The sequence below is a fragment of the Pleurodeles waltl genome, chromosome 11 (assembly GCF_031143425.1).
Source record: "Pleurodeles waltl isolate 20211129_DDA chromosome 11, aPleWal1.hap1.20221129, whole genome shotgun sequence".
NCBI classification, from domain to species: domain Eukaryota; kingdom Metazoa; phylum Chordata; class Amphibia; order Caudata; family Salamandridae; genus Pleurodeles; species Pleurodeles waltl.
Genome location: NC_090450.1, coordinates 916,058,867 through 916,085,006, shown reverse-complemented (window position 1 = coordinate 916,085,006; position 26,140 = coordinate 916,058,867). Strand labels below are relative to the sequence as shown.

General features: G+C 46.0%; 1 protein-coding gene and 1 long non-coding RNA gene across 2 annotated transcripts in view; one reads left to right on the top strand and one right to left on the bottom strand.

Moving 5' to 3' along the window:
* The window catches only part of LOC138266286 (uncharacterized), a 41,397-nt gene extending 40,713 nt beyond the window's left edge, over positions 1-684 (bottom strand). Inside the window, exon 1 of the long non-coding RNA XR_011199491.1 lies at positions 439-684. This is a non-coding gene — a long non-coding RNA (uncharacterized lncRNA). The remainder of the gene's footprint in view (positions 1-438) is intronic.
* The window catches only part of MORN3 (MORN repeat containing 3), a 117,881-nt gene continuing 92,418 nt past the window's right edge, over positions 678-26,140 (top strand). Inside the window, exons 1-2 of the mRNA XM_069214910.1 lie at positions 678-815; positions 10,319-10,471. Of these exons, the coding sequence (XP_069071011.1) occupies positions 10,327-10,471 (145 nt within the window). The 5' untranslated portion in view covers positions 678-815; positions 10,319-10,326. The remainder of the gene's footprint in view (positions 816-10,318; positions 10,472-26,140) is intronic.

The following is a 26,140-nucleotide window of genomic DNA, read 5'->3' as shown; positions in this document are numbered from 1 at the left end:
TTACAGGTGGATGCTGACCTTAAGTGATGTCCAGAAATACAATGTAGCACTCGATGGTTGTGAATGGCAAAAGTATAAGGCGCGTGAAAGGTATTGAAATGCTGTGAAAACGTGTACTTTCCTTTCTAAACTTTAGGGAATATTAGATGCACTGGCAAAGCCAACAGGGCTTGCTTTAATGTGCTAACACATAAAAATACATCCATGCACAAAAGTAGTCTGCCTCGAGCAGCGCCTTCAAGCCAGATGTATTGACTTTGACAATGCTCGTTTATTGTTTCAGGCCTGTATACTGCAACCCTGCTTCTCCCAAAAATCTGGGTGTTTGTTGTGAATGTTGAAGCATCTAAATGAAGTTTCAATATAAGCTTTTCCCTGAGAACTCTAAAAAAACGTTATGTTATTTTAATTTGCCAATAACTCTGCTTAAAAACTCACGTGTTCAATTGGTCCAGCTTAAAAAAAAAGTCCTATCGTCGAAAAGTGGGTTCTCATAAGACATCCCACGAGCATCCAAGAGACAAAAACAGAAAGTTTTCTTTCAGAGACAGCGTTGCATTACGCGAACAGTAAGTAAGAGATCTCTTTTCCTCGGCTCTGCCGGTGAGGACTGGGCCTCTCTCACGGCCCGGGGCCTGCGTTACGGGCGGAAGGCTCCCATCCTCCCATCCTCCCGGCCTCGGCGTCCGGCGTTGCCCGGGAGACAGACAGGCCTCTTTGTTTACACCCAGCGGCAGCGGCCGCTCTCAGCTCTGGGGAGCTCCGTCCAAGCCCCTGTGGGAAGGGAACATAGTCGCTGCCATCCGGCCACCGAGGTGAGTGAGGGCAGAGATGTGAAGGATCGTAGGTGATCTCACTCATAGTTCGAAAGTAGTTTGTTCGGTCGCTTCTAGAGCGTGATATATTGTTCATTAGATTGTGAGGTCAGTTCTTCCTGGACAGCATTCCTCCTGGGGGGTTGTTCCGTCTCGTGCGCTCCACAGCACAGCTCCACAGCTCAAAATGCTCAAGTTGGAACAAAACTCCCTTTCCGACTCTTCGAGAGCTAGTCACTCTTCAACTTTCTTCCTGAAAGTTTTAGCCTAAAAGAAATAATTGGAGGGTCGTAATCAATGGCTATACTTCATTTGAAACCAAAAAGTGGCTAAAGGGAATCTGAAATTCCCACTACTGTATAGTTAACTGTGTAACTGACATAGAGCACTGGGTAAGACCACTTCACAGATATATAAAGGCCCAGGACCGAGTGGAGACCTCCATGGCTGTCAGCACATGCTTGTTTGGCAGATGCAGAGACTAAATTGTACACTTATTGCATTTGTATAGCGCTTACTTCCTATGATCAGGTGTTGAAGCGCTTTACACCGGGCAGGGCGCTTCTCTAGAATCAAAGGTAAGTGGTTAGTTCAGTGGCTAGTATTGTTGGGTTTTGGGATTAGTCTTGTGCTCTCAAGGGGACCAGGCCCTGCATTTACTCCAGTGTGTGAGTAGAGGAAATTAGTAGTAGTCAGGTGTGATCATTAGTGGGGTGGGGGTGGGAGGTATGTGAGTTCAGGTGGTAGGTGGGGTTAGTAGATGAGATAGAGGAGACTAGGTGATGCTAGGTTGCATGGTATGAATTTCAAGGAATGGCCAGTGTTGATCTTTCAGATGATGTGTGGGCAATTTGCAGACATACAGAAATAAAGATTAAAGCAACTATGCACATGACTCAGCAGAGTAGGCTGTACTCAGAGAGAAGACATTCAGAGGATGGACATTACGGAGGGGGTATTTCAAAGAAGAAAAGGAGAGGCGACAATTCTTTTGCAGGACATCGAAATTCACACCTGAAAAGTGAGACTTCAAGAATCTGAATCGTAGCCTTTTGAGAACCATGCCACAAATATTTAGTAACCCACAGATGTCTAGTATTGAAATACTCCAACGGGGAGCTTTTTTCGTGGGACCAATTGAGAGATCACCATTATTCACTTAGAATGAATATAAGGCAATAGCATCCTTCTCCCATATTAGATAGCTGACCAAGATTACACCATCCCTGTTGGTGGCACAAAATCACGCTCCTGTATCTTCCATAGAGGCAGAATGGATGTTGAAAGACAACCAAGGAGACATGCAAAACTGCAGACTCAATGACAAGCTTAGCTTACCCAAGGCTGTTTCTGCTGTAGATTGAACTAGAAAGTTATGTATTTGCTCCTACAGTGACAGGAATTGTACCTTAATGTCAATTTAGGATTTTAGGACTTACGGTTTAGACAGGATTGGATTGTAAAAAAGTTCTGTACAAAGGTACAAATAATTATTATGAAAAGGCGAAGCACTACTTCAGAAGTTCGCAAAATTCATGAACTGTACAGAATTTCGTCAAGAATAAATTAATTGAGCCTTATTAACAAAGATAAATTCAGTTGTAAACAAATGTTTGCAACCGAATGTGACTTTTTTATGCTTGTCAAGAATTTACAAATGGTTTCCTGACAGACATTTAGGTTTGCAAGAGCAGATATCTCCGTAGCTGTGAGATCCACTCAGGCAGGGATAAAGTGGTCTGTCTGCCTTGGGAGTTTGGGAACAAACTCATATGTTTGTGGGTATTTGTAAAGTCCGACCCATCCTCTTTTATAGTAGAACCCGACACAGCAGGGTTAGGATGACACTAGAAGTGTCACATAACTTTCCCAGAAGTACATCTGAAACCCACTGCCCGGTGCAGCTTTCCAGGCATGCTTCTGGGGAAGCCTGTGAATTGTAAAAAGTCAGAAAATTACATCCAGGAGGAAAAAGAGAGCATCACCCATAAGTTTCTGACTTTCTTTGTGAATCGACTCCATTATAATTAGCCCTCTTCTGAAATACATTTTCTCCAAACCACCATCAAAGTTCACTAGGGTTTTCAGAGACATGGCATTAGAAGTTGACTCAAAAAAGACGAGGAAGGGAGAGGATGTGGTCTAATGGCCAGAGCTGCCAACTTTTGAATTGAGGAACCTGGTTTGAGTCCTGGCGTTGGCTTAACATCCTCTGATTTTGGGCAAATACATTAATCTCCATGTGGCAAAAAACTGACCTTGTATCATGTAATCTGGTGCTCATCGAAGGTACGCTGACTCCTTTGGGAGAAGTTTGTGCTATATAAAACTGCAAGCAAAAAGCATGGGCTCGGCTAACAGGAATAATTTGGTAAAAAGGAAAGTCTGGTAAAATGTATTTAGCATTTTCTATTTGAGGCTCTATCATAAACTCCAACCTAATGAACTGTGATGTAAACAGAACTGAAGTCTTGGCACCTTGTGGGATAGCTGTACAAGCTAATGGACTTCATGCAGAGATCTGTGTGTAATCAATCAGCCGCAGTTTGCAGCCACAAAAGTGTTGATTTCTAGACATGCAAGCTTTGATTTGGAGAACTGTAACCATCAGCACTGGGTTTGTGTCACAAAAGTGATGCAAACTAGCACAAAATGTTTTTTTATGAATTTAATTTCCAGTGCAAAACGTGTTTTGCTCTGGAAAGTAGTCTTATACAGCTATGGCCCATCCTAACGGGTGTAGGGGCCATGCCCCCTCACCTTTAGCCCAACAAGAACAACAAGAAGAGTGTCTGTCAGGCTGAGTTCAGGCAGCCAGGAGCTGTACATGTGATAAATGCTCAGGCTCCTGGCTGAAATTTGCCAGGCTGAAGCTTTGACAGCTCCTGTGAGTGTGACCTCTTTAGCCTGCCAAAGCACCTCGAGACCCTCCCCCTCATGATGACGGGGAGCATCACTGATTGCCTCAGTTTAAGCCCTGAAGTGCCCAGGGCCAAGTGTCAATCATTGACAGATCGTCACAGAGTGGGGTCGAGTCAGCAACTCTCACTGACCCCATCCCACTCTGTGACGAGGTAGGGACTGCTGCGTCTTCTCATTTGCCGACGAAAAAAGACAGCAGCCCCTATCCTCCTGGGACATCTGAGGCAGAGCCGCGCAGGTAAGTGTGATTTTTTTCCATGTTTGGTGTCTGTATGTGTGCTGTATATAGGAATATTTGGGAGTGAGTATTGCGAATGGATATGTGTGTGTGTGAATGCATGGATGTGAGTGAGTGTGTATGTGTGCGTGTGTGTCCCGTCCGCCCCCCCCGCTGCAATTACCAGCCGCCTCTGGTCTGAAAGTAAGGCATATCAGTGCAGTGATACCTCTCAGTTATCATAGTGAATTACCTAATGTTTACCTGATTTATAACCTGTGCAGAGAGCCATGACAGTAACGCAGACTAACACATTGCTTAGAGACAAGGGTGTGGCCGGACTCAGGGCATACAAAACAACTCACAAGAATAGAACACAGTCATTAGGGCAATTCCAGTTGTGTAGATTGATTTTCAAGGTACAGTGCATTAGGCTACACAGAGCATCTGTCAACATAGATAAATATTCAAGCAGGCAGGTGCCATGACCAATCCCCACCAACCAGCTCCCTGTTGGTAACCCAGAGGCAGGGCATGGAGGGGGCAGAAGGGGATCCTTGGCTGCAACCCATCCTCCACCCACAGCCCTGGATCACAGAACTCGACAGTTCTAGCTCAGAACAAAATGCATGCTAAATGAATAAGTCTCAGAGTTTTCCATTTGTTTCTGATGTTTACAGACAGAACACAGGAAGAAAGCAGTGTTTTCCTGAATGTATTTACTTTTTAAAAATAGAAAAGTAGAGAAAATTGACCTTCTTTTCCGTGACTCGCCACGGTTTTCTTCAAGACGTCCAGGCCAATACCAGCGTAGACAGCATGGAGAGTTAGGAAATACCTTTATATGCGCACTTATTTCTACTATAATGATAATATTTTGATGAGATTGTACCTTTATATTTGTCTGGTTATAGTACTAAAACTCAACAGGCATCAAAGTACAAGTACACATTTATCCGTTAAATACATTTGGAAATAACTAGACACAGCTTCATTTGTTCAGGAAACACAAAATAAATGTGGATGAATGCTAATAATACCGGAAAACATAAATATTGATAAATACATACCTAAATGTTCAAAGGAAAAATAACACAAAACCTGGATTATAAGCAGTTCAGGAAATTTCCAAAAAGTAAGATTTTTAGACTCAAAAAAGTGAGACATGATTTCCCACCTCATCCAGTTTAGTTAGAACTTTACCTTTCCCACCCTATGGCCTGTAGCTTTGCTCATCTTGTGCAGCGCTCTGAAATAACCAAAGGTGACTGGTAGCACTATGTACAAACTTTAAATAAATAAATAGCTCACTGAATAATATTCCAAATATGCCTTTGCACTTCTTCTATCTCACATCACAGCAGCCTCAGAGTGACAGACATTTAAAACATTATGGGGGTCATTCTGACCCAGGCCGGCGGCGGTAGCCGCCGGCCTGGCTGGGACCACCAGAAGACCGTTCCGCGGTCAAAAGACCGCGGCGGTCATTCTGGATTTCCCACTGGGCTGGCGGGCGACCGCCAAAAGGCCGCCCGCCAGCCCAGCGGGAAACACCCTTCCACGATGAAGCCGGCTCCGAATGGAGCCGGCGGAGTGGAAGGTGTGCGACGGGTGCAGTAGCACCCGTCGCGAATTTCAGTGTCTGCTGAGCAGACACTGAAATTCAAAGTGGGGCCCTCTTACGGGGGCCCCTGCAGTGCCCATGCCATTGGCATGGGCACTGCAGGGGCCCCCAGGGGCCCCACGACACCCCTCACCGCCATCCTGTTCCTGGCGGTCGAAACCGGCAGGAACAGGATGGCGGTGAGGGGGTCGGAATCCCCATGGCGGCGCAGCAAGCTGCGCCGCCATGGAGGATTCCCATGGGCAGCGGAAAGTCGGCGGTACACCGCCAACTTTCCGTTTCTGGCCGCGGCTGTACCGCCGCGGTCAGAATGCCCGGCGGAGCACCGCCAGCCTGTTGGCGGTGCTCCCGCCGACCCCGGCGGTCCTTGACCGATGGGGTCGGAATGACCCCCTATGTGAGGGGTTTAGCTCCCAGGACAACAGGACATGTTATGGGGCAAGGTGGGGGAGGAAGAAGGTGGGTGAGGAATCGGCCTCGATCTTGCCCCCACTGCAAGTTCTCAGGATTTCACATTATGTCACTACCATTTTATGACAATCCAATTTTCAACAGTGCTAACAGATGTGTAGTGGGTTGGGACCAACACATTTTTATCCATCTGTCTGTACCTGCCATAAGCAGTACCTTCACTTTGTAAGCAGGGCTTGCATACATTTATTAAGGTGCATGGGAACTCTTTGGGGGGCTGCTGTGTTTTAAAAGAACAGAAGCAGCCGCTCTCTGGAAGGCTGCTATGATTTTATTGGGACAGTGGGGTCATTCTCAGAATGGCTGTCATACATTTATTGGGCAGTACCAAATCTCAGTGTGTTGTTTGTAGGTCATCCATGTGTTATTAGACAGTACAAATCTTTCCAGAATGGTTGCTGTTCCTTTCATAGAATAGAGCCAACATTTCTCAGTAGGGCTGAGCAACTTTTCATGAACACTATTAACATTTCTCTGCAGGGTGATCCATGATTCATTGACAGTACTGTTACTTCCCAGTGCAGCTTCCGTACTTCTGTTGGACAACACTCATCATCTGGGTGTCCGTACATTGTTAGACAGTACCAGCGCTTAGGAGGAAAGTTGCCATAATATTATTGGACAGTGCCAATAGCCAAGTCTGGTGCCTCAGAGGACTAACATATCCTAGGTAGGGCTCTGTGAAAGATACGTGCTCACAGTTTTGAATCCCTGCATATCCACTCAGACCTTTATCCATCTGATCTGTATAAGAGTAGTACAATTGAGTTGGGTTACAATAACGATACGTTACATGTCATAAGTGCCAAATAGCCCCTGTGCATCAAGTCTGCACTTTACAAATGTGCACTATGTCATGCTATCTAATGAGGGCTGCAGAATCTCAGCGAGGGAGATGACAGAGCAGCCAGCTGGATCCTTGTCATTTGTGTCACCCTGTGTCAGGCGTTGCATTTTAGCCAGCACTTTGAATTTGTCAGGTTGCACTAGCCTTGTGCTCAGGATCCAATGGAAGTGATGCTCTTTTTCGTCGCTCCCAGTTCCCACCAATGACCAGAGCTGGGATATAAAGGCCAGTGGTAGAAGCATGTCGAGGGAAATGGTACAAGAGAGATGCAGGACTTCACACTCTGCCTCATCACTTCTGGGGTCAAGGAGGCCTGCAGGTTTTAGTGGATCATTGGAAGAAAAAGGGATGTCTTAAGTAACTTGTCAAACTTCATCACAATATGCTCTTTTGCTGAAGATGAGTACATTTTCTACTTCACTTCTGTAGAACAGAACAATAATGACTACTATTAATATCCTGTTGTTCCCTGATTTGAGCAATATGTACATAGACTGGAAATCCAATACCTTGTACCCAAGTAGAAGCCGTGTGCCCATGTAGTCGCTGGGGCTCCGTCCTCTTTATTTCCCCGTCTAAAATTGATTTTTGTTTCTTCAGAAAGTCTTTTAAAAACCCTGGTGCAAAAAAGGGTATTTTTAGTGCAGCACTTAAAAGCAATCAGTCGAACAGACCTCAGCACCAGTGCGGCTACCTCGGCGAGGCCTACATCAATTATCATTTGCCGAGCCGGGGAGCTAACAGCCCTGAAGCCTGTGAGGTCTTCAGCCGGCAGAATCATTGCTCCCAGACCTAAGCTCCACCCCCTGACGACAAGGGTGACATTGTCACTTTTCTCTGTTCTAAGATGCCCAGTGGAGTATGGACATATTCAGGAAGGGTGAAAGAAAGCCAGACTTGGCAAACAGGACCAAGAATGAGACATGTTTGTATGCTTGGTTGTTTGCACACCTGGTTACTTCTGTTAGCAAAAGTGTTGTATTTGTAAAGTGCAGCATCTGGCATTAATTGTGGTGCTGGTGAGTGTTAAAGAACTTGGGCATTTAGTTGTTGCCATAGCCATGTTTGTGGTGAAGTCCATGTCCGTATGCCCACACCTGGAGTCCATGATTTTGTCTCATGGCCTAGCTTCCAAGTCCGGCTGTAGGTGTCTCAGTATTAGCATCCCATTGTCATTGTTTGCTGGTTTTGGATTAAATGCACCATCGTCCTCTTGTACCATTGTTCCCTTTACACCCTCTTTCAGTGGCCTAATGCCAATGTCCCAATCTCATTGTCCCAGCAATAGTGTTTGCATGTTTCAGTATGTTCATTTACCCACGTCTGTGTTACTGAGTTAGTGTTCAATAGTAGTGTCACAGTGTCAGTGTGCCTTTGTCCATGCCCTGTGTATATGTCACCAAGTCACCGTCACTGTTTCAGTAGTATCTGTCAGTCAGTAGCAATGTCCCCATGTCAGTGTACCATGAAAATGTAACCATATCAGTTCCCCGGTCGGTGCCCCAGGTCTATGCCACCCATTCAGTGTCTCAGTGTCTATTTCCCATTGCCAGTGCCAGCGCCCCATCTCATGTCCCCATGCCATACACCGTTGCCACTTTACCAGTGTCAAGGTCTCATTTCCAATGAGCCTTTGTTAGGGTCCTATCGTCAGTCTCCCTTTGTTAATGTTCCTGTGTCAGATTCTTAGGATCATTTTATCAGTGTTAGTGCCCCGGTGTCCCAGTCCCAGTACCTTTGTGACAGTACTGTCATGTGCCAGTGTCCAAAGTCAGTGTCAGTATCCCTTTGTCGGTGTTGCTATATCACCACCGACTGTGTCCCAGTGCCCCCAGTGCAGTTTCACTCTGTCAGTGTGCATTGTCAATGTTCCCAAGTCAGTATCCCTGTGTAAATGTTTCCATGTTAGTGTAGTAGGATCAATGTCGGTGCCCAATGTCTTCTTGTCAGTGCCCCAGTCTCTTTGCCCTGTCTCTAGTTACACCATGTCAGTGAAAGCACCCCCTTCTGATTGTTTTCACTGTTTCAGTGCCCTTGTATCAGTCTCACAGTCAGTAGACCATTTTAAAGTCCCCACCCTAGTATCCTTGCATCTCTGTCCAAATCTCAGTATCCCAGTGTCAATGCCCTGTACTGTTTCAGGCTCTCAGATGTAATGTTTGTTTGTGTACAGGTTACACCAGCCTACTTTGAAGTACTGGTGGTACATTATAAAGTGGCATAACCAAAAATGTTGGAGCCATCCTGCAAAAGGTGAATCGGGTCCCCTAGACTCTCATATCTCAGAGCTATCCATTCGCCTGGGGCAGAATAGGGGTGTCCCCTGAAGGGTTGTAGGTCCCCTGAATGGTTTGGGCTCCCCTCCCCCCCATGCCACAGGGGATGCAGAGGCCTGCGTTATGTCCTTGAGAACATTGGGGGGAGGTAGGAAATATGGGCTGGATATAAGGCCCGAGAGTGCTAACAGAGATAAACATAAAAGAGTGAGCGATTTTTTAAGAAGGCTAAAAAGAGAAATTATTTTGGAATAACATGTTTTTAAAAGAGGGATACTTCCATTGAAAAAGGCGCAGCTGGAAATGTATTTACACACACTTAAAAACAGTTCTTAGGTGCCTACATCAATCCCACTTTGCAGCATGACTGTTGTTTACCATGTCCAGGTCCTCATCTCAGTTGTCCTCAATGTAAATGTCAAGTTTGCTACTTCTGAAAAGTTTGCTTTGAAGGGAAGAACAGGTCCCTTCACTTTAACTGCCATGTTTTATGTCAGCTGTACATTTCATTTAATAGCATTTTATTGGCCTTCCTGCCCTGCCTCAGAGCAAGTGAGTTTAGGGGTCAAAAATCAACAAAGATGGCCGTGCCTCGTGGGTCCCTATTTGGGTATGGCCATGACTCCCAAAGCAGAGCCAAAGCAACACAGTGCACAAGAAGCTCTGGACTAAAATCTGAGTTCTTGGTTTTGGTGTGTGGCCAGTGTTTATTTAAATGGATGACTGTGGGCAGTGGTGTAACATAAAATGATGGGGTCCTTTGCAGAACATGAAAAGGGGCACCTAAGTCTCCCATATTTCACAGATGTCTGTGTTACCAGACTGTTGGGCCGAGAATACAATTCTGCAAGACGGACACTGAATAACACCATCAATAAAGCCAACATATAAGAGATTGTGCTGTTGAAGGCTGGTGTGTGTCCTCAAATTAAGATGTATAGGTGTATAGTAAGACCCACAACCATGACTTTGCTCTTTTAAATAAACACACATGCTCCCTGCTGTTTTATTTTGAGCTGTGTCTCAAGCAACCTCAGGAACTGTTCATCCTCAGGTAGCTGAACAACTGACCAAACAATATGTACATGCGTTTCCCATGAGTGTCCTACCACGGCCAATGGTATAAATTTGTCTTTTTAACTTCAGCTATCAAAATGCCCTTGGAAAAGTTCCCTCGGAGGGTGGAGCCTCCTTGGAAGGAGTGGGACAAGAAGGCGCAGAAGGCTGGTCTAAGGCACACGGTCTATGAAGTAAATGGCGATCAATATACGGGCGAGTGGTTGGACAATCTGAAACATGGTAAGACCTTTTCATCACAACCTTTCAAGTATTTTTATCAGGTATGGCTTACTTTCTTTGTGTGAATTACTTTACTGCTGATCATGTTAGCCATAATGTGCCCGGCCTTCAATGTTAACCAAGAGGTGGGATTTGCCACCATGTTCTGCCTCTTCCACAGAAATGTATGAGAATTGCCAAAGCCAATCGGTCTTTGATTTGTGCAGTGAAGAGCGCTTGAGTGTTAAGCTTGGTAGTGTCATGCTCTTCCAAATGCAGTTTGGTGTTATGGCACCCCATTCAGGGATACTCTGCAAGAGGGGCATGTACAGCTCTTGTATGTAACACTTTCGATGAATGAAAGCACTGTCTTTTCTTCCAGCACTGGCTAATTTGTCCAGTCTGACAGTGCGGCCGATTCACAAAATCATTCATGATTACTAAAAGTAGTAGAACAGGAGTACACTTTTACATCCCTGTGTGAATTGGCCCTGAAACACCCAACTCCCCTTTATGAAAGTGAAAAAAGGTACCAATTGTATCACTATTCCTTAAATAGTACCATTCTAGTCACATTTGAGGTGTTTTATGACCTGTTCACAAAGACATGTAAGAGTGCATACGAGTACTACAGGAGTACTACTTTACATATTCCAAAATGCCTTTGTGCATAGGCTCTACCGTTTAAAACAAAACCATTTTTAATATATTTCTGGCTCAGTCAGTCTGAAGACAGCTCTGCAAGTTTAATACTCCCCCCTGATATCTACTGTGACATGCAGGTCCTAGAAAACCCAGATCAACATTCCTTATTTCAGTGAGTAGTAAATTTAGTGGCCTCAAACTGCGTAACAGTGGCACCTATTATTTACATTGCTTAGAGAAAGCAACTCGTTAATATTATATATTATTGCAGAAGGTGTGTTTCTGGCCAAGGATTTAGAGGTTTTCCTGGGACAATGCCTTTCCCCATGAGTGTTAATGTTGAGTTGCCTTCTGCATCTGGTGGTAGCGGTCACAGCCAGTCTTTGCCATTGGTCAGGTAATTACACCATTGGGCTCTTTTCACGCAGCATTTGGTGAGAGTGTGCACCCATGTAAAAAAAAGTAGGTACCAGCCATGCCTGGCTATAGTGAACAGCTTTCAGAACTTCTCATTTCTAGTGCTGGATGACAGCGGACCCTTTGGTTCATAACAGAGGAAACCTTGGGTTAGGGATAATAGATACATCATAAGGGTAATTTTATCCATTTAACCACCCAATAGCACACATGATCAGAGCATACCATGAACAAAATAACCAAGGGTTACACGGCCCCAGGGTTGATGAAGAGAGCATCTGAACTGAGAACCTCCAGACATCAGAGCATCCAAGTATAACAGTATCCCAGGGATACTGTACCCAAGACCTGGAGCCACAGATGGTCAGAGCACTTTAGGGTTGAAGTAATCAAAGTTTGCAGCACCTCTGATACAGAACAGCACAACATCTATGCAATCCAAGATCAGGGTACAAAATTATTAGAGCATCCCAGGATCGGAGATAAAAGTATCAGATATATCCACGCTCGCCTCAAAGAACCATAGCTTCGGAGGACTCCACATCCCCACAGGCTCAGGACATGCCAGGTGCAAAGCATCTCAAGATTAAAGGACCTCAGGCTCAAAGCTCCTCTGGCTCAGAGCACCAATGAATCAAAGACTCTAAGCCATAGAGCAGCCCGGAATAAAAGTACCCCACTGAGAGAGATGAGCTCCTCTCTAGTGAGATTATCTATCTAGTATCACAGATCAGCTCACCCCAGGATCAGAGTATTGCAGGATCGTAGTATCTCTGGCTTAGAGAACTTTAGGCGCAGAACTCCTGAATTTCAGGCCACTTAAACATGAAAACTCCTGGGGTTAGAGCATCCCTGGATGAGAGCCACTCAGGCTATGGGTGTCCAAGGAGCAGAGGTCAGAGCACCAAGGACTCAGAGCACCCCAAACCCAGAGAATCCTGGCTTCATGGCACCGTGGTACGCTAGATCAGAGCTTTCCTTGGACCAGGGCACCAGAGTGCAGAGTTTAGGGCTTCACAGAAGGAAATAACTTAAGGATTGATGTACCACCCAGCAGGATACTCCAAGAACAGAGTACAGAACACATCACTCAAGGATCACAGTGTCCGAGGATCACAGCATTGTAAAAATCAGAGCACCCCGGGATTACAAATCAGATCACGTCAGGGTTAAGACACTCCAGTACCAGAGCATGGAAAACGTTTAGGGATCTGCTGTCAGAGCAGGAAGAGATCACACCACACCAAGGTCAGAGGTCAGGGCACGCAAGAATCAGAGGTCAGAGCATATGAATTAGAGATCGCAGTATCCAATCGCTGAATTAGAGCTCCATACTCTAAGAGCAATCTTGGTTCAGTGCAAACCAGTCTCAAAGTGCCTCATGGTCAGAGCACTTGACTGCTGAGAGGGAAGAGATCTGAGCATCACAGGACTACTAGGAGAGACTTAGGACCAGAGCACTCTAGGACGAGAACAGTCTGAAGCAGATCATTCCAGGATCAGGGGTCAGATCACCGCAGGATGCATGTGCTACCCACCACAGTATCAGAGGTCGGACCACCACAGAATCAGAATACAGACCACCACGTGATCAGAGCTTGGACCAACACGTCACCAGACGATAGACCACCACAGGATCAGGGCTCGGACCACCACAGAATCAGAATACAGACCACCACGTGATCAGAGCTTGGACCAACACGTCACCAGACGATAGACCACCACAGGATCAGAGCTCGGACTACCACAGAATCAGAATACAGACCACCACGTGATCAGAGCTTGGACCAACACGTCACCAGACGATAGACCACCACAGGATCAGAGCTCGGACCACCACAGAATCAGAATACAGACCACCACGTGATCAGAGCTTGGACCAACACGTCACCAGACGATAGACCACCACAGGATCAGAGCTCGAACCACCACAGAATCAGAATACAGACCACCATGTGATCAGAGCTTGGACCAACATGTCACCAGACGATAAACCACCACAGGATCAGAGCTCGGACCACCACAGAATCAGAATACAGACCACCATGTGATCAGAGCTTGGACCAACACGGCACCAGACGATAGACCACCACAGGCTCTGAGCTCGAACCAGTACAGGGTCAAGGCATTCCAGGATCATAACATCTCTAATTCAAAGCACCCTGAGCAAAGAACTGTCTGTAAACAGTGCATCTAGACTTAGAGCTGAGACCTTACCAAGATCAGAGCATAAAAGGATAAGAGCATGGAATGCAAGAGCACTGAATGCCCAGAGCACTCCGTATCAGGGCAAGCTCACAACATACCAGGATTTGAGCACTAATGTTTCAGAGAACCCAGGATCAAAGAGACCAAGAAAGTGAGAGCACCCTACAGCTCAGTGCACCTTGGTTCAAAGCACACCAAGCGCAGAACTACGAGCACACATGAAATCTGGCCACTTCTGTGATCACAGCATGCCACAATCATAGTATCACTGGATCAGAGCATCTTGGGATCAGAGGTCCTAGTACGACAGGACCAGAGCAGCCTAAGTTCAGAGTATGCCAGAGTCAAAGCACCCCTGTACAAGCAAACCCCCAGAATCACAGTACCCCAAGATCAAAGCTCAGAACATCTCTGGGTCAGAGTACATCAAGCTCAAAGCCTTCCACACATGGAGTCCCCATGCTGGAGGCAGCATTGACTTAGAGCAGAACAACGTGGTCGCTCCAGGATCAGAGGAAAGTCCCAGGCATGGTATAAACACTCTGGCTTCGGATGGAGCACCCCTGGATCATAGCATGCCAGTATTACAGGAAGCACCAGGATCCGACCACCTCAGCATCAGAGGTGGACCTTCAGCATCACAGCACTCGAAATCCAGAACATCCAGGTATTGGAGCGCCATATTACCAGTGGTGGAACCAGGTATGTGGGTCGTTTCGCTGAAAAAATAGAGCTGGGCTTCATGTGGTGAATGCTCTGTTGCTCGTAGCCCTTTGGTTTGGTCTACTAAGGTCTCCTCTGTCCAATTCAGGGGCAGGAAGGGCTGGGGGGGCAATGCTCCGAGCAGGGTGGGGGAGCAAATAATAATAAAATAAAAAGAACACTTACCTGCCGCGCCACCTTTCCTCCACCGCCACGGTGCTTCTGCCTTCCTCCCCTCCCTGCTCAATTCAGAACTCTTTTTTCATGCTGTTACGCAGCGTGAAACAAGCACCGGGATTTTCCTGAGCAGGCTGAGATGCTGCTCAGGGAGAGAGTGGGAGCCTGCACTTAGTCTCCACTCGGCTGTGAAACACAGCTGGGTGGAGAGTTCTAAGTGTTCATGTCAGTTTAGCCAGCCTCGGACAGCCGGCCAAACCGACATGCGCACTTTGAGTGCACCTAGCTCTCCTTCATCCCACCTCCACGTGATGCGGAGAATGCTCCGCGCCACGCCCTACCTCAGTGGAAAAATAAAATGATACTAAAAATGCTTTTATTATCCTTTTATTTTTCTGCTTCGTTGCTTCGTCCTTTCAGCAGGGTGATGCTCCTCCGCCATAGCTAAAGGACCCCCTCTGGTCCAAATATGTACATTACAGATACATTATCTGCACCAAAAAAGGTAGGTTTTTAAAGATTTAAAATCATTAAGTTGCAAAATGATGACATCCCTAGAAATGACATCACACAACTTTTGGCAGAAAGATGACATCGCAGTAAATCACATTACATTCTGAGGGGCCCGTGTCAGAAAACAAGATGATGTGGCTACTGAAAAAAATAGAATGATCTTTGTGCACTGTGGCCGGTTTTAACCTCACTAACATCTCTTTATCAACAAATGTCCCTGTGCAGTGCAGCAGTGCTTAATTTGTGTCGTGGTTGCAGGTGGAGTGGACCGGGACTCATATTTGGGATCCAGGAATTACTTTCCATCATCAAACTTTGACCCAGAAGAGGAAAGAGAAAGGCAGAAAAGTGAGAACGAAGAGGAACGAAAAATATAAAAAACACAGCAGCAAAGGGAGTCAGCAAGGATGAAAAAGAGCCTGCAAAAGTGAGATAGATGCACAGCAAGTGTAGGGTGGTGGAGGCAACCATGAGGTGGGACTAAGACAAGGCTGCTGTGATATTCATTCAGGCATTTGGCAGCTCTGGCAGAGAAAACGTTAGGGCCTGATTTAGAGTTTGGCAGGCATTGCACTGGCACAAATGTGTGGGAGCATCCTGTCTGCAAACTGATGGCAAGCCCTGATCTAGAGAGTCAGGAGCACCGCCACGTTTCTGATGCAGGGCCCCCTCTGCTTCCACTGTTGATAGTTGTGGTCATTGTGGAAGGTGCATCAGACCATCCACCCTACTTGGAGTGCACCTTATGATGTACATTTTTATTGGCTTTCAGATTGCTGAGCAACAGCCTGGAACATGGCGCCCTGCTCACCAAACTTGACGCGGCGGCTCCTATGAAGGCACAGAGTTGTCCACAGGGCTGGTGGAGAGCTCTAAATATGATAGGCTGTAGTCTGGCGCTGATGTCCACCACATTGATGGACAGCGGGCTGCCCACAGCCCTCTGAATGAGGCCCTTAGTTCCCCTTGCCTTATTATTCTTACAAATGAAGCACTGCCATGCAGCAATGCCAGTCAGTACCGCGATCAGCAGCTGCGAGACCCACGCGTCAGGTTAGGGCGCTACTTTCAGAGAATTGTTGGTTATTCCATTCCTATTCATGAAACTAGGTTTCATCTCTTAACAGGCTTAACCTGTGGCTTTCCTATAAGGACTAGGTTGATTCGGTGAAATCAGGAGGCTTTGATAAAAAAGCTTTAGCCTAGACCCTAAATCAGTGGGGTTGTTCCCCATGTGGTTGGTGTTAGTGGTGTCTCTCCTTCATCCTGCAGCATTGAACGTGTTACTGCTTACGATTCACTAATCCGCTCCTTATGCATCCACGGTTCTTTGAGGATTTCTCAGTGGAGTTAAAAGAGAAATCTTTGATTTTTGCTGGTGGGTGTGTAACTTAGCTCCAGCACTTCTGCTCTGCTCCAAGACAAGGATTATGTCTTGTAATTCAAGCTTTCATTCTTATATTGTTTTAGGTCTGGCTTAGCAATGCAGCTGACTGCATTATCGATTGTTTCTAATTCTTCAAAGTATACATATAGTGAGTGGGCTTTGACTTCACCCGGAGAACCATGCTTAGTTCCTGCCTACTATGGAGTGTTTACAATGCGATGAGTAAGGGACTTTTACACATCTGAAAAGTACACTGAATCATGACATTAAATTCGTTATCTCACACATGCATTGCACACAGAAAGCAAATTGTTTATTTTTTTGGACTGCCGCTTCTCTTTTTTTTAGGTCGAGCATAGCAGTGCACATGCGCTGCTTTTCCGATGTGTTGGTATGTATCTGGGTTTTTAACAACGCCCACCTCACACCCATCACTAACACTCGTTCATGGGCTTTCCTTTCAAAAATCCTTTGATGACATTGGTAAATGGTTTACGTTTGTCCCTCCTGGGGAGGCCTTGTTACCGCCTTGGCTATCGCCCCAGTTACATGGCTAATTGCACTTTTGCCAATAAGTTTGACTGCAAGCGAACTTCTTTTTCTTTTTATGTCTCTCCTTATTGCTGATGCTCATAGCGGCCGTGGCGTTGTTAATCGGCTCGCTTATGTGAAACTGTTTTAATTTTAATTTTCAAGTGCCTTTTAATACCTTAGGACTTCAAATGAAAGCCTGACTTTGGGCCAGATTTACAATTTTTTTGCAACCCGCAATTTGCAATTTTTTGTGAATCGCAAATTGCAGGTCTCAAAACAAAATGTACAGCAGTGTCAGGTATACTGTTTGCAATTCGCAAATGGATCATAAGGGACCTGCCTCATCAATATTCATAAAGCAGGTTGCAATTTGTGACCCATTTTTGAATGACAACAATCAAAGCTATGGTGGCCCTCTGAGGTCTGCAGACCACCAAGTCTGTGATTGCTTTGCCAATAATGCAATTGTTTTTTATTTTTATTTTTTTTAATGCAGCCCATTTTCCTTAAAGGAAAACGTGATGCATTTAAAAAACAAAAATTATAAGTTGCCTCTTAATTTTTTCAGTAGGCAGTGGTTTGTGGGACCACTGCCTTCTCTGAAAAAAAATTTGGCACCCCCATTCGCAAAGGAGAAGGGGTCCCTTCGGGACTCCTTCCCATTTGCGAATGGGTTACCAACAATTTGAAATTGGTGGTAACTGCAATTGTTTTGCGACCGCATTCCTGGTCACAAAACAATCATACATGGGCCGGCGAGTCGCAATTAGGAAGGGATGCCCTTGAAACGCCCCTTACTAATTGCGAGTCTCAATCCCTATTTTGCGAGTCAGTAACAGGATACTGACTCTTAAATAGAGATAGTACAAGCAACAAGGCCATTTTGTAGTCGCAAAAGGCACATTTTGCTCTTTGAAATCACAAAATATCTTTGTACATCTGGCCCATAATGCCTTTGCCAGTGTGTGTTATCTTTTAAAACCTGCCAGACCTCCTGGCGTGGGTAGAAACGCCATACTTTATTGTTGGAAACTTCAGCTATTTTTCATAAAGATGTGATACGATATTGTGCCAACCAAGCGCATTAGGTTTTACTTTCACGTTTATCTATCGGGAAAGGGCCCTGATTTCTAACACAAGCTTCTGCACAGATACAGTCTGTAACTTGATGAGAACACATGTTCGAGAAGGGAAGGGCCCGCAGTATGCTCTATGGTTGTCCACATGACAAATCGTTTCAGAGAAGTTCATCATCAAGGCAATAGTTCTTCCTCCCTGAAAGAGCCGACATAAAAAGAGCATGCTGTACAGAGCATCGTGTTACCGATGGCCCAAAGCGACGATGCTATTTATATCTAGGAAGATACATTACATAACAAGAATACGTATATTCTATTGTAGGCATAGTGTCTCTCTCCAGATCACTTCACAGCTGAGCCACCTACCAGAGTATTAAATTGTCATTTGTATTATTATACCGGATACGGATTTATCATCTAGTGTCCAGAAGAGAAGTAGACAAGCGGAAGGGGAACACTGCAAGACATGGCCAACATTTTAGTTCCCAAAAGAAGCATTGGGGTCATAGGTGTGTAATGGTTGTGGACTTGTAACTTGACAAGGGGAGATTATGGTGAACTCTGAGGAGGTCAGTAGGTCAGAACAAGCCTAGTCAGTTTTTATCAGATGAAGGAGCTTCCAACTGAGTTCAAAGTTCAACCTCACATGTTGCATGGTGCTGTAGTGTAGGAAGCCAGGCCTTTCTCCTTCTCTCTGGGACACCAAGCTTGGAACACCACATAGAGATTGATGCTGCATAGACTCAGCCTAGTAAGGCGGCTGCCTTGCTTGCATTAAGCTAGCACACATGGAGAACCAGGACTATACATTCTGCAAAACATCCCTCTCCTTCCCACCTCAGTGCACATCCGGCTTTCTTGATCTTGTTAGCTAGCGTTATAGCTGCAGCGGAAACACCTCAACCGTAATTGTGTACATTTGGGGTACCATAGCTTCTCCCTTTTGCAGGGTTGTGTCCACAGTGACTCTACCCTCTGTGGTGTGTGCTGTTGTGTCATCGACCTGTCCTGCTTTGTTGTTCAGGAGTGCAGACGAACAGTGGATCAGTTGTGCAATGTTGGCCAGTTCGGGACTGCTGGGGAATTCAGTGGAGACCAAATTGTTGCTGGTCAAGGACTGGCCGTCCCTCGTCGCCTTGGTCGTGTTTCCATGTGTGTGCGACATGGATCAAATGGCGGTTGAAGTTTTCTGGGCTTGTAATCTATGTGAAGGAGTAGATGATCACCTGGTTGTAGTTTTGCCAAGACTCGCCTTCTTGCCTCTGATGCTGCATCACTCCGGGGGGGTATCCCTGTTAGTCTTTCCCAATATTGTTGTTGCAGTACTTGTCATCATGCACGTGCAGCACCTTCGAGTATGTTGCTCTCCCCAATAAGAGAACTTCTAGTGCTACCAAAGCCGGGATGTGTGGTACCCTCCAATATACTATGACCAGTCGGGTGGTGCCCAAAATCTGTGTTTCCTGCGCTGCTTGTGCTTTTCTGACTGTTTTCTTTACTATTCTCATAAATCTTCTAACCTGTGCATTTGCCTGTGCTGGTGCAAGGGCCTAGATATAACATGGCGGGATATGGTCTGGAAGGAGCACATACCCATTTGGCAGCATGCAGGAGACATCTGGGGAGCTACATGCAGTGGTTCTTCTTCGAAACTGGTGCAGAAATCTCAGAGGGGAGGGAAAATAAAATATAGATATTAACTTTGAAAATGCTGCAGATGTAATGCCACTGTTTGGGATTCATGTGAACTTCTCCACCATACAGCCTTACAGAGAAGGTGTTGTAAAGCAGATAAATATATTTAGAAGAAGCCAGGGATGCGAAATTATAAGTAAGATTTTAGAGGAGAGATCGACTATAGTTGTACACTAATCAGGGACTACTATAGGTAGGGAGATGATCTGGTGATTTGTGACTGTTGTTGACTGTACATATGCGAAATGTATGCATTACTGAGGTGTAGATGGTTAAAAAATGAACTCAGAGACGATTTTGTTGGACAATGACCTCTTAGAACATTTTTAATCTGGCTTCAAGCAAGGGCGTAGCACTGAGACTAACTGGCTCCAGGTTGCGAATCAAGCACTTCGCTTTCTTGCTGATCGAGAGACTTGTCAATTTATTTTCCTTGATCCCTCTGCTGCCTTCGAGAGTGTCAGTCGGACTCCCCTTGCCAATGCTTTCAGAGATCGTATGGGCACTGATGGTCTAGTCGTAACTTGACCAGTCACACACAGCTGGTCTAACCTGGCAATGCCTCTTCAAGTCCCGTAAGCCTGTAGTAAAAGTACTAGATAGTTGTCTTCTGCTTCCACTCTCTTTAATCTTTATTTAGAATCACTTGTAGTTGTTCTTAGGAATCCTGGGACCTTATAAAACCAGTAATTGTGAGAAGGTAGCCTCTTTCTAGCCTTGTTACCCCCACTTTTGGCCTGTTTGTGAGTGTATGTCAGGGTGTTTGTCACTGTTTTCACTGTCTCACTGGGATCCTGATAGCCAGGCCTCAGTGCTCATAGTGAAAACACTATGTTTTCAGTATGTTTGTTATGTGTCACTGGGATCCTGCTGGTCAGGACCCCAGTGCTCATAGGTTTGTGGCCTATATGTATGTGTCACTGGGACCCTGTCACACAGGGCCCCAGTGCTCATAGGTGTGCATGTATATGTTCCCTGTGTGGTGCCTAACTGTCTCACTGAGGCTCTGCTAACCAGAACCTCAGTGGTTATGCTCTCTCATTACTTTTAAATTGTCACTAACAGGCTAGTGACCAATTTTACCAATTTACATTGGCTTACTGGAACACCCTTATAATTCCCTAGTATATGGTACTGAGGTACCCAGGGTATTGGGGTTCCAGGAGATCCCTATGGGCTGCAGCATTTCTTTTGCCACCCATAGGGAGCTCTGACAATTCTTACACAGGCCTGCCACTGCAGCCTGAGTGAAATAACGTCCACGTTATTTCACAGCCATTTTACACTGCACTTAAGTAACTTATAAGTCACCTATATGTCTAACCTTTACCTGGTAAAGGTTAGGTGCAAAGTTACTTAGTGTGTGGGCACCCTGGCACTAGCCAAGGTGCCCCCACATTGTTCAGAGCCAATTCACTGAACTTTGTGAGTGCGGGGACACCATTACACGCGTGCACTACATATAGGTCACTACCTATATGTAGCTTCACAATGGTAACTCCGAATATGGCCATGTAACATGTCTATGATCATGGAATTGCCCCCTCTATGCCATCCGGGCATAGTTGGCACAATCCCATGATCCCAGTGGTCTGTAGCACAGACCCTGGTACTGCCAAACTGCCCTTCCTGGGGTTTCACTGCAGCTGCTGCTGCTGCCAACCCCTCAGACAGGCATCTGCCCTCCTGGGGTCCAGCCAGGCCTGGCCCAGGATGGCAGAACAAAGAACTTCCTCTGAGAGAGGGTGTGACACCCTCTCCCTTTGGAAAATGGTGTGAAGGCAGGGGAGGAGTAGCCTCCCCCAGCCTCTGGAAATGCTTTGTTGGGCACAGATGTGCCCAATTCTGCATAAGCCAGTCTACACCGGTTCAGGGACCCCTTAGCCCCTGCTCTGGCGCGAAACTGGACAAAGGAAAGGGGAGTGACCACTCCCCTGACCTGCACCTCCCCTGGGAGGTGTCCAGAGCTCCTCCAGTGTGCTCCAGACCTCTGCCATCTTGGAAACAGAGGTGCTGCTGGCACACTGGACTGCTCTGAGTGGCCAGTGCCACCAGGTGACGTCAGAGACTCCAGCTGATAGGCTCCTTCAGGTGTTAGTAGCCTTTCCTCTCTCCTAGGTAGCCAAACCCTCTTTTCTGGCTATTTAGGGTCTCTGTCTCTGGGGAAACTTTAGATAACGAATGCATGAGCTCAGCCGAGTTCCTCTGCATCTCCCTCTTCACCTTCTGATAAGGAATCGACCGCTGACCGCGCTGGAAGCCTGCAAGCCTGCAACATAGTAGCAAAGACGACTACTGCAACTCTGTAACGCTGATCCTGCCGCCTTCTTGACTGTTTTCCTGCTTGTGCATGCTGTGGGGGTAGTCTGCCTCCTCTCTGCACCAGAAGCTCCGAAGAAATCTCCCGTGGGTCGACGGAATCTTCCCCCTGCAACCGCAGGCACCAAAAAGCTGCATTACCGGTCCCTTGGGTCTCCTCTCAGCACGACGAGCGAGGTCCCTCGAATCCAGCGACCCGTCCAAGTGACCCCCACAGTCCAGTGACTCTTCAGCCCAAGTTTGGTGGAGGTAAGTCCTTGCCTCACCTCGCTGGGCTGCATTGCTGGGAACCGCGACTTTGCAAGCTACTCCGGCCCCTGTGCACTTCCGGCGGAAATCCTTCGTGCACAGCCAAGCCTGGGTCCACGGCACTCTAACCTGCATTGCACAACTTTCTAAGTTGGTCTCCGGCGACGTGGGACTCCTTTGTGCAACTTCGGCGAGCACAGTTTCACGCATCCTCGTAGTGCCTGTTTCTGGCACTTCTCCGGGTGCTACCTGCTTCAGTGAGGGCTCTTTGTCTTGCTCGACGTCCCCTCTCTCTGCAGGTCCAATTTGCGACCTCCTGGTCCCTGCTGGGCCCCAGCAGCGTCCAAAAACGCCAAACGCACGATTTGCGTGTAGCAAGGCTTGTTGGCGTCCATCCGGCGGGAAAACACTTCTGCACGACTCTCCAAGGCGTGGGGGATCCATCCTCCAAAGGGGAAGTCTCTAGCCCTTGTCGTTCCTGCAGTATTCACAGTTCTTCAGCCTAGTAAGAGCTTCTTTGCACCAACCGCTGGCATTTCTTGGGCATCTGCCCATCTCCGAGCTGCTTGTGACTTTTGGACTTGGTCCCCTTGTTCCACAGGTACCCTCAGTCAGGAATCCATCGTTGTTGCATTGCTGATTTGTGTTTTCCTTGCATTTTCCCTCTAACACGACTATTTTGTCCTTAGGGGAACTTTAGTGCACTTTGCACTCACTTTTCAGGGTCTTGGGGAGGGTTATTTTGCTAACTCTCACTATTTTCTAATAGTCCCAGCGACCCTCTACAAGGTCACATAGGTTTGGGGTCCATTCGTGGTTCGCATTCCACTTTTGGAGTATATGGTTTGTGTTGCCCCTATCCCTATGTTTCCCCATTGCATCCTATTGTAACTATACATTGGTTGCACTGTTTTCTAAGACTATACTGCATATTTTTGCTATTGTGTATATATATCTTGTGTATATTTCCTATCCTCTCACTGAGGGTACACTCTAAGATACTTTGGCATATTGTCATAAAAATAAAGTACCTTTATTTTTAGTATAACTGTGTATTGTGTTTTCTTATGATATTGTGCATATGACACTAAGTGGTACTGTAGTAGCTTCACACGTCTCCTAGTTCAGCCTGAGCTGCTTTGCTAAGCTACCATTATCTATCAGCCTAAGCTGCTAGACACCCTATACACTAATAAGGGATAACTGGGCCTGGTGCAAGGTGCAAGTACCCCTTGGTACTCATTACAAGCCAGTCCAGCCTCCTACAGTAATCCAAAAGTATAAGAGCCAACCATTTAAAATGTAAGCCATTAAAAACTGAGTTCCTCCTGGTCTCCTCGATTCAGTCCAACACACATGTGCAATCTTAGGTCAACGCCTGCAAAACACTTGCGCAAATGTCATAGGGTTTCAATCTTGATGAAAGATTGACCTACAAACCTAGATGAGTGCAATGCCCAAGAGCGCATGGCCTTAGTGATGACGTCTATGGGGGATCAGACATTTCATACCTGGACAATACCTCAAGACCATCTTACATTTTCTCAAGACGCGATTGTGGCAGCTCACTCTTAACAGGCCTATCTAAAATACTCCTCACCCCCAAAGAGCAGTGTTACACACAGGATCGTGTTTTGTTAGAAAAATCCAAAAATGTGATCCCCCTCACTTCTGTGTTATAAATTCCCTAATGACTGCCCATTGAAGATCACAGTAGAACACAGTAGTGTCACTCTTAATGTCTTACACGGTCAGTCCTCTGTACCTGAAAATAAAGCTGACATGCTCTTTTAGTGTGCAGTTGTTTCTACTAAACTCCATGGCTTGCTATAAGGAACAAAAAATAACTAATTCTTCTACAGGAAGTCTGACTAAAATTTGGAGCTCTGTCCAGCTCTACACTCCACCCTCTCTCTTTGAGCATTTAAGAAGGATTTGAAACCCATTCTCTTCCAAAGATGCATTGAACCTGTTCCTACTAATTCTGCTTTCAAAGTCTCTTCTTTGATCTCTTGATTCTTACTCATGGTTTACCTCTTATTCTCTCCCTTTGAGTATGTGCTGTGGTGCTGCCGCACTTTTAGTGATGCTTGACCTCTTCATGGACTTTGACACCATTGACCATACCCTCCTGTTCTGTGCAGTACCTCAGCTCACTTTAAACCACCTTTACTGCTGTTAATGTGTCCTGTTGTTTCTCAGAAGTAGCTCTTGGCTTGTGTGCATCTCCTCTGGAACATCTGCACTCCGTATGATGATGTCTTTCTCAGGTCTAGGAGTGCCCGTCATACCTTTTGGACCCCCTCTTGTACAACTACCCCATATTCATCCCAGCCGCTGTGATGTAAATCAAGTATCTGAATGTGTGTGTGTGGCACAGCTAAACCTTTGTGGGGCGGTGAGGGTGGTAGGGATGTTGATGACGGTATACAATCCCTCACTGGGAACGTCCTCAGGTCCTACAGTGGGCATGATGCATGTGTACTAGACGCTTTGTCTTGTATTGCCCTTTAAGTTGGCTCTGCTACAAGGTGCTGTAGGTGTGCCTTGGTCAAGGTAGCTACTAGGTGGTCCTGCATGTCACTACTGTCTTCTGAGTGCTCTTCAGCCTTCTCAAAGGCATCTATGAATGACAGCTAGTGTGCTTTTACTATTATGCCAATGTGTTTATGTGCAGTTACATACTTCTATTTAATTTATGGGCAAGGATGGGCAACAGGTAGTGATTGCATGTGTGATATTAAGCAAGGGGGCTCTTCACATAGGCTCAGGTGCCAACTGAAGATTACATTGAACCAGTGCTTAATTTGTGCTTGTTGTTTCCGGTGCTGAGCACCGGCACCTCTTTTTGAGGGCCGGGCTTATTCTTCTGCCTCAAGCATTTGCTGCGAGCAAAAGACACATATGGGAAAGACGGAGGAAGGGAAAAACGAAAAAGCGTCACTAAGGGAGGAATTAGAAAGCTGCAAGAGTGAGCTGAAGGGGTAGGGAGTGGATGTAAACGGATTGAAGAGGCCTGATTACGCCGCCTCAGTATTCTGTGTTCACACATTTAATTGCAGCAGCCGCGTGTTTAAGAGTAGGGCTTTGGGCACCGGCACCTTCTTATTTACAAATTAAGCACTTCATTTAACTATTTATGTGTGATATGTTGTTGGGCAGTTTAGCTTGAATATACTTCAAGAGAGTTACTTTGATGCTCATAAGGGGCACACAAAAAGTCAAACTTCCTGTAGGTCGTAGGACTGTACAATTGTGTGACCGTGTCACACTAGTACTCGCGGGAACAAATGGTTCTGGTTACACTTCAGAAATCAATGTTCAGCAGTGTTGTGTATTTCGGTTGGTGGTTAGGCATGTTTTAATGCATTTGGCAAAGTGGGCAGTTGCCCAGGGCCCCATCTTTCAAGGGGCCACCTCGGAAAGTGATTTTTCTTTCTCTGTCGCCTTAAGTTCTCTAGCTCAACTTGTTCCCTACTCTCAGTGTACCTCTACGTCAGACTCTATCTCTTTCTACCTGAGGCATCTTAAGGATTTTGGTGGCCCATCCAAGTCATATTTTGACTGTTTTTAAGTAACTCCTTTTCTGAAAATGTAACGTATGATTCAGTATTGATTGGTATTGTGTGTATTTGTAGCAGAAGAAAATGAGTAACAAAATGCAATATAGTTGCTAACAGGAGGCCACAAAAATGCCTTGGTTGACACAAGTTAGACTTTGAGCATGTTTATGATACCCCACTGCACCACTGTAGTTCAGAGATA